Here is a 19,448-nt window from a genome sequence, read left to right on the forward strand (position 1 = left end):
ATAATTTTAGTATAAGATAATTATAATTATATATGTTTGTCATTTTTTTTAGTATTTTGATAGTTTTTCTTTAAATCTTATCATTATTAATTATATTTAATTGATATAATACCACCAAGGTGCTAAAGTACCAAGAAATATTCTAAACCTATCTCACCAAAATAACTCTTTTTGTTTAATAAAGAAAAAGATACAGTGTATCTTTTTTCTTCTTCCTAGTGAATCTTTAGCCATTTCTAAATAACTATAGAATAGATGAATATATATCAAATCATGTAAATCTTCGCATGTTTTGGTTTTCAATTTTCTACGTTTGATTTTGCCCCCCAAAACTTTTCCTTCCCTTTCCACAATCAATTGGAAAAAATTGGAGATCATCACGAACCGACCAGTTTTTACACAAACGCACAATCATCACACTACTCACATAAGCAAATGGGTTAGTTTCATGTTGTCTAATGACAATATAGAAATCATTGTTGACCCAAGATTGCAAAGAGAATTTGACATTACTTCTATGAAGAAAGCCATTAATGAACTGACAATGGCTTGTGTATCTCCAAATTCGACGAAAAGGCTAACCATGAATTATGTTTCAACTTAATTAAACGAGTGTTTGTCGACCCAGATTGATTGGAACCACAATATTCGTCTGGTGCGAACTGAAGTAATTCCTTTAACTAGGTAATTATATATGCAAAATCAATTGGTATAGACAGGGTCAATTAGACATGTTTTTATCATCTATACGTTTTAATGCTTTGCTACACGTTCAGTGGATTTGAGGTGTTTTTATAAAGATTGTGTACTCTTGGACTATGTAAAAGTTTGAATACTTACTCTTGTATTATTTTATTGAATATTATGTCATGTCCATTTTAAGTAGGAGATTCCTGACAATTTGGTATGTTTGCAATAGAATTTTAGCATTTCAACTCACGTTCTTTTTTTTTTTTTTTTGCTTTCTTTTTTGTATTTATTTCAACTGACATTCAAGTTCTGCAGATGAAACAAAATTCGAAATAATTTCAAATCATCCCTAGTATCTGGATACATAGGCAAGCCTTTTCTAAAGTTTTGTGAGTTCGAATTAAGTTCCTTTTTTTTTTTGGTAAGTTTAAGCAAAATGCTATATTATTTGACATCATCTTGTTTGATAGATTTTTTTAAAATTCTTTTTATTCATGTTCAAAACATGCACAAGTTAGAAGTAGCAATCGATTTTCACTGTTTAAAAGTTGAGACATTTCACATTGTATTGCATCAGACTTAATTATTTGCCTAAAACTAGGCCATATCAAGTGCTTGTTCAACTCTAGGAAATTCCAACTGTTCTTGAACTTTTCCATATGTGATCAGCAGATATTTTACAAATTGTTGCTTAACATTATTTAATTATCACACAAGTCTAAGTATAATATTTCATTTAATTTTTAAGTGTGGTAACAATATATCAAGACACGAATGGGAGGGTGCACTTTGCATCACGCATAATGAACAAGTCGTTCTTAAAAGAAGACTTCTCACAAGCCTACCTTCGAAAAATACTACTAATTGCTAAGACCTTTTACTTGGTACACTGTAAATTCTTGTTTAATCTCTGGTCATGTTTGTCTGTGTACCAATTCCACGTTTAATAGATAAATCTAACATACAACAGTACCACAGAAAAGGAAGCCTGACAAAAATATGTTGTAAAATGTATACTACTTAAGACTTATACTTTAAGAAAAAAGAAAAATAAAAGTTGTTTTCACGTTTAAAATATCTACAACAACAATTGACCAAGTTTTTTTGTACCAGTGTCTCTTTCCAATATGGTACTTGGTTCTTATGTAGTATTTGAGTTATAGGATACTTCTTTGCTCTCAATAGTGAGAAACTGGAGAGTCAAATGAGGATGAGAAGTCATTTCCTATTGTTTAGCATCTTTGTTCTGCAGGCACTTGTGATTCATGCACAGAATCAATCAGGTTTGGCTAAGTCTCTGGACATATATAGAACAATTCCAATTTTCTTTAACTAACAGAAACAACTAAGTTTCTCCACATGTTTCTTTCCAGGGTTCATTAGCTTAGATTGTGGGTGGCCAGAAGATTTAGGCTACAACGAAACCACAACAGGCATAACTTATACTCCAGATGCACCATACATCCAAACTGGCAAAAGCTATAGGATATCTGAATTCAATTCTGGCAAGCAGCAACAGTTACTGGAGTATCTTAGAAGTTTTTCGGAAGGAGACAGAAACTGTTACATGCTAAACCTCACAAAGGGTGACAAATATTTAATCAGAACAACTTTCATGTATGGAAACTATGATGGAAAAAATAAGGTACCAGAATTTGATATACATTTAGGAACTAATTTCTGGGCCACAATTGTATTTCAAAATGCATCTACTCTTATAGTGAAGGAATTCATTCATGTTCTTCAATCGAATTATTTGCATGTCTGTCTTGTGAACACTGAGAAAGGGATACCTATCATATCAGCACTAGAGTTCAGGCTTTTGAAAAACACGACATACAACACTCGGTCCGAAAAAGAATCACTGGAACTTTTCTTCAGGAATTATTTTGGTTCAACATCCAATTCAACAGTCAGGCAAGTTGTTCTCAAAATTTTGGTAAATATAAATGAAGAGAAGATTTTTTATGCTTCTCTCTTAATTATTGAGCGAAATTTGCCTCAGGTTTCCAGAAGATGTTTATGATCGTATCTGGACGCCTTACCAAAGAAATGATTTGGGACAAATAAGTATCTCTTCTCCCGTTACGCATGCCAGCTATTATGATCCACCATCGCTTGCCATGAGGACTGCCAGCACACCAGCCAACGCTAGTCAACCCTTGAATTTTACCGTCCAAGATTCTGATTCCAATTCCCCATTTTATTTTTACATGCACGTTGCAGAACTTGAAGAGCTCCAAGCTAACCAGTCCAGAGAGTTCATCATCTATCTCAATGACGCGCTTTGGTTTGGACCTTTTAGTCCTACATATTTGCGGGCAGACACTATACTAAGCATACAACCGGTAGAAGGAGGCCAGTTTTCAATGGTAAAAACCGAAAGATCAACCCATCCGCCCATCCTGAATGCCTTTGAGGCTTATGAAGTAAAGGAGCTCCTACAGCCACAAACTGTTGAAAAAGAGGGTATGTGCACTCTAAAACTAATGACAGAGATTTCTTCATACCTATCATTCTGCTAATATAACTCCTGTTCTCACATATATATGATAGTTGATGCGATGATGAATATAAAATCAATGTATGGATTGAATAGAAACTGGCAAGGTGATCCTTGTGCTCCAAAAGAATACTTATGGGAAGGTCTTAATTGCAGCTATAATGATTCAAATCAACCTACGATCATATCTTTGTAAGTCTGTGCTTTAGAGTTGAAGTTAGCTACTAATTTTTATTCAAATAACTTCATTATTATTATTAGTAAAACTATTATTTATTAAATCAGGAATTTATCCTCAAGAGGTTTGACCGGAGAGATTCCCTTAAATATCGTCAATCTCACTCAATTACAATATCTGTAAGTGTCGATCTCCATCTCATATGAAATAACCAGTTATCATCCTATATAACGATGATGGAGGAGAAATATAAGCTTAACTAATTCTGCTACAATACTAGGGACTTATCAAACAATTATTTGAAAGGAGGAGTGCCCGAATTTTTAACTCAACTGCAATCTTTGATCATCCTGTAAGTTACTTGGAATTTAGACTTAAAAAATATAAATTTTGAATAAGGAGTTAAAGAACGTTCTTCTCTACCTTTGCAGAAACTTGACAAGAAACGGACTAAATGGTTCAGTTCCAGCAGGACTCATTGAAAAGTCAAACAGGGGTTTGCTACAATTAAGGTATATATGAATTCCTTTCCATGATCTATGATTTTGAATAGCAATTTCCTTGTGTTCATTTTAATCTCCTCTTTAGCAAACATCAAAACAAATTTATAGCTATAAGTCCTTTTATCCAAGTCTTACTTTTTCTGTTTGTCAACTGAATTGATTAAGTGTGGACGAAAATCCAATTCCTTGTACATGGAAATCATGCATGACAACGAAGTCGAAGAATAACAGTACCGTAGTGGTTCCGTTATTGGCATCAGTTGCTTCAGTGCTTTTTCTCCTCATCATAATTGTTTCAGCTGTCTTATGGACGTGGTATAAAGGGACAAAACCATCAGGTAGGACAAAATCTTACAAAATATATGTACTTAAGTAACATAAAAATGAACCTTTTCATGCTATTGTGAAAGATTTTCTCGACAGTTATATGCTTATTGAACCTGCTTTAATGTTGTCAGCAGTAGGCGAAATGATTGTGGACTCTAGAAGACCATACCAGAATGAGTTAAAGAATCGACAATTTACATACTCTGAGGTCCAAAGGATCACAAACAATTTTGAGAGAGTTATTGGGAAAGGAGGATTTGGAACAGTTTACCACGGTTGCTTGGGTGATACCGAAGTAGCAGTTAAGATGTTATCAAAATCATCTAGTCAAGGGTATAAGCAGTTTGAAGCTGAGGTATGAGAGCCATGACCCATGAGTACTAATATTAAGGTTTGACCTCATTGATACATATATATAAACTAATTAAAATTTGGGTTTTAATTTATCATTATATATATATATAGGTGGAGATTCTTTTGAGAGTTCATCATAGAAATTTCACTACCCTTATTGGTTATTGCGATGATGGCACCAACACGGGGCTAATCTATGAGTACATGGCCAAAGGAAACTTATCAGAGTATCTCTCAGGTTTGAACATTAAACACTTACCACGCTATTTTCAGTAATTCGTTGGATTTGATGTATTGTATACGGTTAAATTTCTTTACTTCAAATTAAAGGAAAAAAAAAAGGGAGGATTGATTAACTCATAACTTCCTATGAATTCAGATAAAAGTAACGGTGTCTTAAATTGGGAAGGAAGACTTGGAATAGCGCTGGAGGCAGCACAAGGTTAGTACTAGTTCACCTATAATAATTTCTGCATTTTTCTTTTTTGGCTTATTTCACTAATTAAGTAATATAAAAAAATAAATGAAAATGCTGGACTGGAGTATTTACACCATGGTTGCAAACCACCCATAATCCACCGAGATGTAAAGTCTAGCAACATCTTATTAACTGAAAACTTGCAAGCTAAACTATCTGATTTCGGGCTATCCAGAAGTTTCGAAGGTGTCTCTCATGTATCCACCGTCGTAGCGGGTACCCCTGGATACCTTGACCCTGAGTAAGTACATCTTGTCTTGAGATGATCGTTTCTGATCTCTTTTCCACCTTATCTGACTGCTGCAAATTTGTTGGTTTCCACGCTTGGTAATGCAGGTATTCTACATCAAACAGGTTGACTGAGAAAAGTGACGTTTATAGCTTTGGGGTAGTTCTTTTGGAAATCATTACAAACCGGCCAGTGTTTGCAAGAAATATGGATGAGCCCGCTCACATAAGTCATTGGGTTGGTTCCATGTTATCCGATGGGGACATCCAAAACATTGTGGATTCAAGATTGCAAGGAGATTTTGAGATAAATTCTGTACGGAAAGCGATAGATGTGGCAATGGCTTGTTTATCTCCAGCTTCCACGGGAAGGCCAACAATGAATAATGTGGTGACGGAATTGAGCGAGTGTTTGTTAGCGGAGATAAATAGGACAAGGGGAGTGAATGTAGATGAATCACCAGAATCAATTGCCATGGGATCCTTGAATTTTGATTCTGGTATAACTCTACCAAGGTGATTTAGACCGGAAAGCTTTGTATATTATTAACAATTATTAAGTTTTAAAAAAATGAACATAAAAAAAAAAAAAAAAGAAAAGAAAAGGCGTGATTAATTTTTTTTTCTTCAAATGATATGATGATGTTACATGGGTTTCTCCATGTTAAGAGATACTTGTGAGTTCAATAATTATGACCTCTTCAACTAGAACAAATCAAATCTATTTATAATTTTTAAAAAATAAATATAAAAAATTAACCTATTGATGATCACATCATTCTTCTAAAAGAACTATTAACTCAAGATGTAATTTTTTAAAAAACAATAATTGAATACTATAAATAAAAAAATCAATTACAATAAAAGCTAGACTTGTTAAGTGTATGCAACGACCCAAAAATTATTTTTATTTTAAAATATTCTCTTTTTTATTAAAAATAATTTTTATATTTATCAATATATTAAAAATATAAATATATATATAAATATTAACGATATGTGCCCAAGAGACATATATATATCTCACTTGGGCTTTGAGTTAAAAAAAAAAAGTTATATGGCCCAAATGAAATAAGCTCTTTGGGCGCTGGGTTGAAATTCGACAGCATTTTTTTAATACAAACGCTTGCCTCTTTTTTTAAACCTAATTCATTTCTTCCACCTTACAAAAAAAAAAAAAAAACCAAACAAACAAACAATCGGTCCTCTTGACAATCCCAATATCGGCCGGCTCCACCGTTGTCAACACCGTTCCTTGTCGCTGGCCGCCGTTGATCGGCGTTGAAAATCCGTCATATTTTTTTCTCGACTTTTTTTCCCCCATCTTTTCGTTTCCGGCCTCAGTTTTCTGTAAATCATGCTAGATTTTCCTAGATCTGAACTCTAGGTCAGCGGCTTCTCACTCTTTTTCCGTCGTTTTCCATCGTCCGACCCTTCCGAAATTTTAATATATTGTTACCCTCTTTTTCTCCTTTCTTTTCACCCTTTTATTCGAATAAGGAACCTCGCCGCCGCTCGTCACCGCCACTGTCACCGGCGGTTGTGGTGGTTACAACAATAAACTTTCCTCGTCTCTTTCTTTTCTTACCAAAAGGAAACTTTCTCCCTTAATCTTGAAACTATACCCAAACCGAGAATCCCATCTCCTCTTTTGGATCTTGTGGCTTGTAGGTTTTGTTGTTGTTCTTGTGGCTTTAATTTTTTTGTTGTGTATTGATGGTGTTGGGTTGATTTGTGTTCGAGGTATGGGAGGTTGTTTCGGGTCAGTAGGTTGGAGCCGTGAAGGTGAGCGGTGGTTTTTTTTTTCTTTTTTTGGCGACAGGTTCTGCCGAGGTTATGGCAGTTTCAGCGAGGGCTGCTGGTTGCTGATTAGGGTCGGTTTTAGTGGAGGCAAGAGAGGTGATGTTAGGCAGTGGGTGATAGTGTAGGCTTGGTTTCGGTTGAGGTGTTGGGTGCTGCTGGTGGCTGTACTGGAGAGACGTGAAAATGGTGAGGATGGGGATCGGATTTGGTCGTTGAAGGGAGAGGGTAGGACTTTCGATTCTGGCTAGAGCTTGTGGTGGTTTAGGTGGGTGATGACGGTGGAGGCTGTAGGAAGGGATGCAGGGATTGCCGATGCAACTGGGGTTCTTGGGAATTTTTTTGGTCTGTGAAAAATTAGTTCTTTCTGCCCTTCTGTTCTTATTTTTGTTCGGCCTTAATAGGGAATTGGATTGCAGGTGTCTACACTGAACAATATCTAAACCCGACTCACTAAAATAACTCTTTGTTTATTAAAGAAAAAGATACAGTACATCTTTTTTCATCTTCCTCGTGAATTGTTGGCCACTTCTATCATAACTATAGAATAGATGAATATATATCAAATCATGTAAATTTTCGCATGTTTTGGGTTTCATTTTTCTACGTTTGTTTTTGCCCAAAACTTCTCCTTCCCCGGCCCTTCCCACAATCAATTGGAACAAACTGGAATACATGTTTGTAATGCAGGTATTCTACATCAAACAGGTTAACGGAGAAAAGTGACGTCTATAGCTTGTGCGTAGTCGTTTTGGAGATTATGACGAACCGACCAGCTTTTTACAGTAACATATAATCATCACACTACTCGCATCAGCAAATGGTTTAGTTTCATGTTGTCTAATGACAATATCTAAACCTTTGTTGACCCAAGATTGTTAGGAGATTTTGACATTACTTATGTGAAGAAAGCCATTAACGAACTAGCAATGGCTTGTGTATCTCCAAAATCGACGAAAAGGCTAGCCATGAATTATGTTTTGACGGAATTAAATGAGTGTTTGACGACCCAGATTGACAGCATCCACAAAATTCAGCTGCCTCCAACTGAAGTAATTATTTTGTTAATCCCACTTATGACGTGCTTGGTAGAGCAAACGGGTGGAAGGATGAATAGAGAAGGGTGAAAAATAAAAAGAAAGAGCGAATTTTAAGTGTTTTTGGTAGAAAAAAAAAAAAGAAGAGAACAAAAACATATATAATTTTCTATTATTATTAACAAAAATAAATTACTCTAAATTAAAAACAATAAGGAGGTGTGAACATATGTTACATATTTATAAAATTATTTATCATATTTAGATTCTTTTCATCTTTATTTATAAAAAGTTATAATGATAAAATCATTTTATTTTTATTTTTATTTTTTAACTCTATCAATTAATAGATAAAAAAATTACATTTTCTTTTAATTTTTTTATCTTTTCATTTTTCTACAATGGTACCAAATAAAGTGCCTGTTCAACTTCTGGAGGAACATCAAGAGCCTGTCAACTCCTGGAAATTCTGACTATTCTTGAACTTTCCCATCTTTGGCATCAGCAGAGGGTTTACAAATTCAACATTAATTAATTCTCACTTAAGTCCAAGTATAATATTTTATTAATTTTTAATTAAAACAGTAACAATCAAGACACAAAAGGCAGGTTGCACTTAACATCGGGCATAATGAAAAAGTCATTATTAAACAAAGCCTTCTAGCACGCCTACCTTCGAAAAATTCTGCTAATTACTAAGACCTTTCCCTTGTTACACCGTAAATTCCTTGTTTAAATCTCTGGTCATGTTTTTCTGTGTACCAATTTCACGTTCAACAGATAAATCTAACATTCAACAGTACCACAGAAAAGGAAGGCCTGACAAAAATATATTGTAAAATATATACTACTACATAAGACTTCAACTTAAAAAAAACAAAAAGTTGTTTTCGTGTTTAAAATATCTACAACAACAATTGACCAAGTTTTTTTTTTACCAGTGTTTCCATTATGGTTCTTGGTTCTTATGTGGTATTTGAGTTATAGTATACTTCTTTGCACTCAATTGTGAGAAATTGGTGAGTCAAATGAGGATGAGAAGCCATTTCCTATTGTTTAGCATCTTTGCTCTGCAGGTACTTTTGATTCATGCACAGGATCAATCAGGTTTGGCTATCTAAGTCTCTGGACATATATATATATATATATATATATATAAATTCCAATTCTCTTTAACTAACAGAAACAGTTAAGTAAGTTTCTCCCCATGTTTCTTTCCAGGGTTCATTAGCTTAGATTGTGGGTTGCCAGAAGGTTCAAGCTACAACGAAACCACAACAGGCATAACTTATACTTCAGATGCACCATACATCCAAACTGGCAAAAGTAATAGGATATCTGATCAATCCAATTCAGGGAAGCAGCAACAGTTACTGGAGTATCTTAGAAGTTTTCCTGAAGGAGACCGAAACTGTTACATGCTAAACCTCACAAAGGGTGACAAATATTTAATCAGACTAACTTTCATGTATGGAAACTATGATACAAAAAATGAAGCACCAGAATTTGATCTACATTTAGGACCTAATTTATGGGCCACAATGGTATTTCAAGATGCATCTACTCTTATAGTCAAGGAAATCATTCATGCTCTTCAATCGAACTATTGGCATGTCTGTCTTGTGAACACTGGGAAAGGGATACCTATCATATCAGCACTAGAGTTAAGGCCTTTGAAAAACACGACATACAACACTCAGTCCGAAAAAGAATCACTGGAACTTTTCTTCAGGAATGATTTTGGTTCAACATCCGATTCAACATTCAGGTAAGTTGTTCACTCAAAATTTTGATAAATATAAATGAAGAAGAAATTTTTGATGCTTCTCTCTTAATTATTGAGCGAAATTTGCCTCAGGTTTCCAGAAGATGTTTATGATCGTGTCTGGACGCCTTACCAAAGAAATGATTTGGGACAAATAAGTACTTCTTCTTCCGTTACGCCTAACAGCGACTATGATCCACCATTGCTTGCCATGAGGACTGCCAGCACACCAGCCAACGCTAGTCAACCCTTGAATTTTTCAATCTATGATTCTGATTCCAATGCCCAATTTTATTTTTACATGTACCTTGCAGAACTTGAAGAGCTCCAAGCTAACCAGTCCAGAGAGTTCATCACCTATTTCAATGACGAGCTTTGGTTTCCAGCTTATAGTCCTACATATTTGCGCGCAGACACTATACAAAGCACAACACCGGAAAAAGGAGGCCAGTTTTCAATGGTAAAAGCCAAAAGATCAACCCATCCGCCCATCCTGAATGCCTTTGAGGCTTATAAAGTAAAGAAGCTCCTACAGTCACAAACATTTCAAAAAGATGGTATGTGCAATCTAAAACTAATGACAGATTCTCTTCATCCCTACCATTTTGATAATATAACTCCTGTTCTCACATATATATGTTAGTTGATGCGATGATGAATATAAAATCAAAGTATGGATTGAATAGAAACTGGCAAGGTGATCCTTGTGCTCCCCAAGAATACTCATGGGAAGGTTTTAGTTGCAGCTACGAGGATTCCAATCCACCTAGGATCATATCTTTGTAAGTCTGTGCCTTAGAGATCAAGTTAGCTACTAATTTTTATTCAAATAACTTCATTATTATTGTCAATAAAACTATTGTTTATGAAATCAGGAATTTATCCTCTAGCGGTTTGACCGGAGAGATTCCCTTAAATATCGTCAATCTCACTCAATTACAATATCTGTAAGTGTCGATCTCCATCTCATATGAAATAGCCAGTTATCATCCTATATAAGGATGATGGACGAGAAATATATATAAGCTTACCTATTTCTGTTGCAATATCAGGGACTTGTCAAACAATAATTTGAGTGGACCAGTGCCCGAGTTTTTAACTCAACTGCAAACTTTGACTTTCCTGTAAGTTATTTGGGATTTAGACTTGAAAAATATAAATTTTGAGCAAGGAGTTAAAGAACATATGTTCTCTATCTTTGCAGAAACTTGGAAAGAAACGCACTAAATGGTTCAGTTCCCGCAGGACTCATTGAAAAGTCAAACAGGGGTTTGCTCCAATTAAAGTATGTATATATATATATATATATGCAATCCTTTCCATGATTTATGATTTTGGATAGCGATTTCCTTGTGTTTATTTTAATCTCCTCTTTAGCAAACTTCAAGACAAATTTACCACATGAGTGGTTAAATTCTTACATATTGGGATTGGTATAGGAAACTTTATGTACCAGATGGCAGTTGTTACTTGTTAGTATTCCTTTTATCCAAATCTAATTACTTTTTCTCTTTGCCAACGGAATTGATGATTAAGTGTGGAAGGAAATCAAATTCTTTGTACAAGGGACTTATGCATGACAACGAAGAACAACACTGGAGTTGCTCCGTTAGTACCAACAGTTGCTTCGGGTCTTTCTTTCCTCATAATTGTTTCAGCTCTCTCATGGTGGTTTAAAGGGAGAAAACCATCCGGTAGGACAAAACTTTCAAAATATATGTACTAGTTAAGTTAAATCTTTTTCACGCTATTGTGAAAGATTTTCTCAACAGTTTTGAGCTTATTGAAACTGTTTTAATTTAATCATCAGCAAGCAAAATGATTGTGGTCTCTAGAAAACCATACCAGAATATTGAGTTAAAGAATCGAGACTTTACATACTCTGATGTCCAAAGGATCACAAACAAATTTGAGAGAGTTATTGGGAAAGGAGGATTTGGAACAGTTTACCACGGTTGCTTGGGTGATACTGAAGTAGCAGTTAAGATGTTATCAGAATCATCTAGTCAAGGGTATAAGCAGTTTGAAGCTGAGGTATGAGAGCCCGAGTGCTAATACTAAAGTTTAACCTCATTCATACAAATAAACAAACTAATAAAGTTTGGGTTTTATTTTATGATTATATATAGGTGGAACTTCTTTTGAGAGTTCATCATAGAAATTTCACTACCCTTATTGGTTATTGCGATGATGGTACCAACATGGGGCTAATCTATGAGTACATGGCCAAAGGAAACTTATTAGAGTATCTCTCCGGTTTGAACTCATTAATACTTTACACACTATTTTCATTAATTAGTCGGAATATTTGATATATTGTATATGATTAAATTTCTTTACTTAAAAAAAGAAGGGATGATTAACTCATAACTTACTATCAATTCAGATAGCAGTAGCAGTGTCTTGAATTGGGAACGAAGACTTCGAATCGCGCTGGAGGCAGCACAAGGTTATGTAACATTCAATCCTATATTTTTTAAGAAATATATAATATTATGTAACACCTCAATCCTATAAAATATTATTTGCTTTGAACAGAAAGTATTATATATATGTATATATATCATAACGGTTCATATATATATATATATATATAAAAACTCACATTCAACCTTTAAAATATATATATATATATTACTTTCTGTTCAAAGTAAATAATTTCTCACAGATTGAATATGAGTTTTTATAAATGATATCAAAACAATCATTAATTGAAATGAACTAAATGCTACATTACAAGAGTCATTTCCAAAATTTTAATGTTTTGTGTGATCTTATTCTATAATTTTTTATTCTAGAAAATTAAATATTATACTATAAGAGTTATTTCTAAAATTTAATGCTTAGTACATAACGAGAGTTTACTCTAAAATCTCAGATCTTAATATGGAGTCACCTCTATAATCCTTGAAGGTTATGTGGTATACAATGGAGTCATTTCTAAAATTCTTGAGGGTTAGGTGATATAAAATGGAGTCATTTCTAAAATTCTAACATTGATTCTAATTCTATGTGTTATGTGTTGGGTTTGTATAAATGATATCAAAGCAATCATCAGTTGAAATAAACCAAATGCTACATTACAAGAGTCATTTCTAAGATTTCAATATTTAATGTGATCGTGTTCTATAATATTTTATTTTAGAGAACTAAATGTTATCCTATGAAAGTCACCTTTAGAATTTAATGCCTAGTACATAGTGAGAGTTTACTCTAAAATTTCAACTCTTAACATGGAGTCACCTTTATAATCCTTGAGGGGTAGGTGCAATATAGTGGAGTCATTTCTAAAATTCTAACACTGATTCTAATTCTATATGTCATGTGTTGGGTTTATACGCGGTGAGAGTCCTTTCAAGATTTTGACTTTTAATGTGAAGTCACTTCTAAAATGTCTTAAAAGATAAGTATTACGTAGTGAGAATTATTTTTAAAATCTCAACTTTATAATTTTGGTTCTTTATGTTTTGTATTAGGTTTATAGACGTGAATGATAAGCTTTAACAAAAAAATTTGTAACACATATGGTATATATATAAAAATTTAAATTCATATTTGTAAATAATTTTTTATAAAATAAAATCATGAAACTTTCGAATTAAAATCAATGATACCTCGCTTGAATATCATGTCTCTACAGTTAATTAAATATTATTCATAAAATAAATGAAAATGCAGGACTGGACTATTTACACCATGGTTGTAAACCACCCGTCATCCACCGAGATGTAAAGTCCACCAACATCTTATTAACTGAAAACTTGCAAGCTAAACTATCTGATTTCGGGCTATCCAAAAGTTTAGAAGGCGTCTCTTATGTATCCACCGTCGTTGTCGGTACCCCTGGATACCTTGACCCTGAGTAAGTACATCTTGTCTTGAGAAGATCGTTTCTGATTTCTTTTCCACCTCATCTGATCATTGCTGTAAATTTCTTGGTTTCCGTGCTTGGCTATGCAGGTATTCTACAACAAACAGGTTAACAGAGAAAAGTGACGTTTATAGCTTTGGGGTAGTTCTTTTGGAAATCATTACAAACCGGCCAGTGATTGCAAGAAATATAGATGAGCCTGCTCACATAAGTCATTGGGTTGGTTCCATGTTATCCAACGGGGACGTCGAAAACATTGTGGATTCAAGGCTGCAAGGAGATTTTGAAATAAATTCAGTACAGAAAGCGATAGATGTGGCAATGGCTTGTTTATCTCCAGCTTCCAAGGAAAGGCCAACAATGAATTATGTGGTAATGGAATTGAGAGAGTGTTTGTTAGCAGAGATATGTAGGACAAAGGGAGTGAATGAAGATGGATCGCTAGAATCAATTTCCATGGGATCCTTGAATTTTGATTCTGATATAACTCTACCAAGGTGATCAGGACCGGAAAGCTTTGTACATTAATAAGAATTCAGCATTTCATTGGACATTCAAATTATTCATCGAGCCATGTCTTAAAGTTATTTTTCCAAGTATCACCAAGATAATAGAAACTCAAACATTAATTTCACAATATATCTAGCTCTTTGCAAAAGAAATCCCCAACTAGTTGAAAATTATATATATATATATATATATATATTTTATGTAAAGAGTTTCATGTAATTGATTGGTTATAACCCATCAAAATGAAAGTTGAAATTCATATCCATATACATATATAAACATTGATAATAAAATCTTTTTTAATTGTCCATTATTTAAAAGTATTCCTTTCACCTCAAATTGTGTTATTCATCTTTGGCTATTTTTTTTTTTTTTTATAAAACTGATGTTTTAAAATCAAAAAATAAAATTATTAACTATTATTAAGTGTTAAAAAAATTATTAGTTTTTTCTCCAAATAATAGCATGATGTTATTTGGGCCTCTCCATGTTACGATATACCTATGAATTAATTATGACCTCTTCAACTAGAACAAATCAAATCTATCTAATTTTTAATTTCTACGAATTAAATATAAAAAATTAACCTAGTGATGACCACACTGCTCTCTTAAAAGAACAACTAACCCAGGATGTAGTTTTTTTTTTTAAAAATTGAATACTAAAAATAAAAAAAAATCAATTACAATAATAGCTAGACTTGTTAAATCAAAGACTTGGTAAGTATATATATATATATATATATATATATATTAAAATTTAGAATATCTTCTCTTATATATACTTTAAATATTAGTTATAATTTTAAATATTTTCCAATCAAAAGTCCACTCAACATATACATATATATATAGATATATATATAGATATATATATATATGTATATAAAGAAATAATTTTAAGTGTCATGGTTTGAACCATTCTGCTCTCTAGTTGATGGTTAGATAAGTATAAACTTTTAGATATAAAAAACTTGAGTTTTTTTACCAAAGAAAGGTATTTTGTAATCTTATTTCCTTGAATGGTGTGCTTTAAGACTTTATTCCCAAAAGCGCGTACAAGTTAAATCCTGTCAGCAAAAAAATTCCCCATCACTTTTCTTTTTCCAATCCCCCTCTTCTCCAGCTTCTTGCGATTTCGGTGAGTCTGTGACTATTTAATTTCTCTTTCATTTTTATCTTTTGCCAACAGCAAGGACATTGGCTAAGAATGAAAAAATAGTCTCCAAAAATGAAATATTGAGAAAGTAAAATGAAAAAAAAAATCCAAATACAAAACAGTTTAAGGTCACTCTTGATTAAGCTTTGTTGTTCTCCTTCTAAATCCAGCAATTCCTGTAAGCAATGGATAATTCTTTGTCATAATAAAAAGATACCTTAAAAAGTTTTAAATAATAAAAATACCCATTGACTAGATCATTTGAATGGTTTTCCTTCATTGACAGTGAAAGCAAAAAATCACCATTAAGCAAATTATTTCCAAGATATAACCTTTGTGGATGCGGGTGAGGTTTTGAAATAAAGTAAAAGACTTGATCTTTGAAGATTACAAATCAATTGTTTCAAAAAAAAAAAAAAACACTAAACAGGAAGAAAATTGATATAAAAATATACGAGGATTTTGCATCATTAATTAAAACAATCTACTAAATTGGTTTATGTTTGTATTTTTTTTTTCTCAACCATAAAGATCATTTTTATTCATAAAAAGTTAGCAATTACAATACATAAAAACCTGGTTCAAAAAGATCAGTAAAACAAAGCCTCAATACGCCAACAACAGCTCATACCAAATCTTCCTTTAAAAATCAAAATAGCTTACAACCAAACAAAAAAGAAACCAGCTCAATCCACCCCACTTATCTAAAGAGTTAGCAAAACATTAGCTTTTCTAAACATATGAACAAAATCAATCACTCCAATCTTCTTACTAAGCTTATCAATCTCATTCACAGTGTCCCATTTCTTCCAAAGTCTGAATTCAAACTTTATAGACCCAAGATAATGCTATCATTGAGTGAGAATCAGCAAAAAAAAGAATACTTTTCAAACCAAGATGACTTTGAAAAACCTCCAGCACCATTATAATTACCTAGATATCAGCAATATTAACATCTTCCAAGCAATCCAAAAAAAAACATTGCCAAAACTCAACTAGAATGATCCCTTAATTCCCCTACACATATTGCCTTACTTTGTTTTCCTTTAACTCAAAACCAACCTTAAACTCAAACCTATTAAAAGGACATGTCATGAGAACATACATGATACTTTTGACTCCACTAAAGATAAAAAAAAGGATAGTATTGAGTCACATTGCAAAATCATTCCCTCTATAGCAACTTTTCTTGACACGTCTAGAAAACAGCATATTCTCCATAAGGCTCATTATGCAACCTCCCAACATCCCAATATCCATTTCGCGAGATAACACTCAAAATGATCCAGATGTTGATCCAGAAAACAGGGGTCGCAGCAAACTTCAAGAAGAAATTAAATACAATTGCCTTATAAGCTTATCATTTTCCATCATCCAAACCAAAGTTCACTTCCATCCCAAGATCATCATGAAAATTCTTTTCCACTCAATCTGTTGTTTGCAAAATTAGCTAACTCAGTCACCTATCAAATTTATCACAATTATTGAAATGAAACATCACCACCTAGAGCAAACCTAAATTTGCTTTACAGCCTCAAATTCCAAAAATCCACCCCATAACGTGAATCAACCAAATCTCATGAAACCAAACATTTACCACAAAGTAAAAAAATATATATAAGATCCATTCCCTTAATAAAAGCAAATCAATCATAGACCTTATATAACTATAATTGATCACACTTGAGCTCTTATTAAAGAAACCAATTTCCCCTATTGATAAAAACACTCTCAATCTCTTGCTAGCTAGAATTGAAATCCAATTACCATTATCAGAGTCTTATGTACTCTCAATTATCATATTATCGCATTAACCCAGTTTAATCTCCTAGATAAATATAGGTTTTTTACCCCCACCTTAACTTAGTGCTTAGAGTTTTAGGATCTTGAAATTAATTTCCCTTTTAAAATTCCAAAAGATTGATCTCTGTTAATAATAGAGAAGCAGAACAAATCATTTCTAATTGAATTTTGAGAGGATTATACTTAATTAAATATTTTTTGTTTTTTATCTTAGGTGGAGTCCACGTGTACATACTACGTCAATTTAGGAATTATGTTTAAAACAACTGCAACTTAATAAATTAGATTAATGAGTGCCTTGGTTGAGGAAAAAACTCTGAAAAACTTAGCTATCGTATCTAAATATATGTACAATTTGACCATTTAGCCTATATAACTGATTTACTATCACTCTAGGCAACAAAATCAGTGGTGTAAATCTGGACCAGTTGGATCAATATTATAATATTATTGTTATTTTTATTTATAATATTTTGTTATTTAATATAATGTTGACAAAATTAAATATAGGAAAATATTGCACAATATAATATAATTTTTAAAGAAACACATATTATAATTTATTCATAATGAAAATTTATTTCAAAGGTTTGATTACTGATGCTACATAAAAATTTTTTCATGTTTCTGTCATGACAATCAAAATATTAAAAAATAATACAAGTAAATAAATGATACAATACTTTTTATTTCTTTTATAATAAAATTAGATTTGAACTATTGAATAAGTAATTATAAATGAAATAATTATTTCATCAAGTATATCAAAGGCGGTTTGATTGTAAACTTATCCATTGACCAAGTCTGATTAAGTGCAATTAATTATTCAAAAGTCTTGTTCAAGCAGGATCAGCTCTGGTCGATTTATCTAGTCTAAGAAGCTCAAAATTTTTTAAAAATATTTTGAAATATAAAGAAAATTAAGATATTAATATCATATTAATTTTAAATATATTTTTAAAATTACAATTAAATAAAAATAATGTTTTTATTTATTAATAAAATAATAATTTAATGAAATTGGATCAGAGTCAAACTTCATCCTTTTTAACCATTAATTAATTATAGTTATTTATACATCAAAAAAGAAAATAAATAAGAAAATAAAAAACTAATTATAACTTCATCCTTTTTAACCATTAATTAATTATAGCATTAATTACAAAAAAAAAGGGAAAAATAAAATAAAAAAGTAAATATTCCAATTACATTTGTGGAAGTGGATCTTATTTTATATACATAAATAAATATATGTACATGTCTTCCACTCCCTCCCTTAATACAGTGCAATACAAATTTTTAAGAGGTTTATAATCAGAAGAAAAGTTATCCTGCTTTCTCGGTTGTGCCTTCTGATTTCGGTGAGAAGAGCCGGAAGGACCGTTATTTTTCTTTGTAATTGATGCTATAGTTAACGGTGACGAGGGTTTAGATTCCATAAATTCCTTTTGGTTAGAGTTACTACAAAATTTTTTGTATGACTTAACTATACTTAGACATTGTTAAGACATAATAAATTTTTTTTTTTTTTGGTTTAAAGGAAGGCATAGCCTTTAAAGGGGGAAGACGAAGAGATCTTGACCTGAAATCATGAATTTTATGTCATCATAAAATCTCTTTAATCATTAGATCAAAAAATGGAGAATTAAGACATAATAAATTTTGACAAAAAAATAAATAACCAAAAATTATTTTAAATAATTTAGAGAGGCGGATCTTACTTTTTTTTTTTTTTTATAAAAATTTAACTACTTTAAATTAATTTCCCAAAAAATAAACCACGTTTTTTTTTTACTTCACTTGCAAATAAACAGGAAAGATAAACTTCAAAATCTATCCTACCATTGATGATTGTAGAAAAGAATCAGCTTTGGTTATCGTTATATTTTACAACCTCTTTTCTTTTGCTTTTAGGATTAATTTTGTTGATGATTTTTTGGGTTTGGTGAGTGGATGTTTTTATTCGGAAGCTGGGTGGATGGATGTTTTCTTTTCTTTACTTTTGATCCAATCTCAAATCTCAATACTAAAAAAATATGATTTTTCAATTTAAAAGTTTGATTTTGTAATCAAATAAAAATGTTATTCATGATTTTGCAATGGAAAAGTATTTTTGGGATAAAAAATTATTATATTATCTTATATTTTTATTATTTTATACATATTTTTCAGATATTTCAATTATTCATAACACTTTTTAAAATAATATTAAATCTTTACAAATTTTAATCACATTTTTTTAA

At 32.1% G+C, this 19,448-nt stretch overlaps 2 protein-coding genes across 2 annotated transcripts; both read left to right on the top strand.

Moving 5' to 3' along the window:
• The first annotated feature begins 448 nt into the window (after positions 1–448).
• LOC149511243 (LRR receptor-like serine/threonine-protein kinase IOS1) lies at positions 449–5,842 on the top strand. Its single transcript, XM_089755124.1, has 20 exons — positions 449–553; positions 629–684; positions 777–786; positions 887–904; positions 1,292–1,331; positions 1,459–1,581; positions 1,641–1,701; positions 1,876–1,973; positions 2,064–2,607; positions 2,696–3,159; positions 3,247–3,385; positions 3,479–3,550; positions 3,652–3,723; positions 3,803–3,883; positions 4,040–4,212; positions 4,333–4,556; positions 4,667–4,793; positions 4,935–4,992; positions 5,086–5,274; positions 5,370–5,842. The coding sequence occupies exons 1-20, from the start codon at positions 449–451 to the stop codon at positions 5,779–5,781; spliced, it is 3,066 nt and encodes a 1,021-aa protein (XP_089611250.1). The 3' UTR covers positions 5,782–5,842.
• A 68-nt stretch (positions 5,843–5,910) lies between these two features.
• LOC149511244 (LRR receptor-like serine/threonine-protein kinase IOS1) lies at positions 5,911–14,235 on the top strand. The gene is made up of 22 exons (XM_089755125.1): positions 5,911–5,938; positions 6,649–6,831; positions 6,933–7,023; positions 7,330–7,410; positions 7,752–7,846; positions 7,944–8,184; positions 8,516–8,609; positions 8,879–8,933; positions 9,086–9,205; positions 9,320–9,866; positions 9,957–10,420; positions 10,507–10,645; positions 10,739–10,810; positions 10,916–10,987; positions 11,068–11,148; positions 11,303–11,471; positions 11,522–11,582; positions 11,674–11,897; positions 11,993–12,119; positions 12,250–12,312; positions 13,542–13,725; positions 13,824–14,235. Exons 1-22 carry the CDS (start codon positions 5,911–5,913, stop codon positions 14,233–14,235), a joined length of 3,603 nt encoding a protein of 1,200 aa, XP_089611251.1.
• The last annotated feature ends 5,213 nt before the right edge of the window (positions 14,236–19,448 follow it).

Source organism: Durio zibethinus, chromosome 26 (assembly GCF_047325235.1).
Source record: "Durio zibethinus cultivar Kanyao isolate XHJ-2024 chromosome 26, ASM4732523v1, whole genome shotgun sequence".
NCBI lineage: Eukaryota > Viridiplantae > Streptophyta > Magnoliopsida > Malvales > Malvaceae > Durio > Durio zibethinus.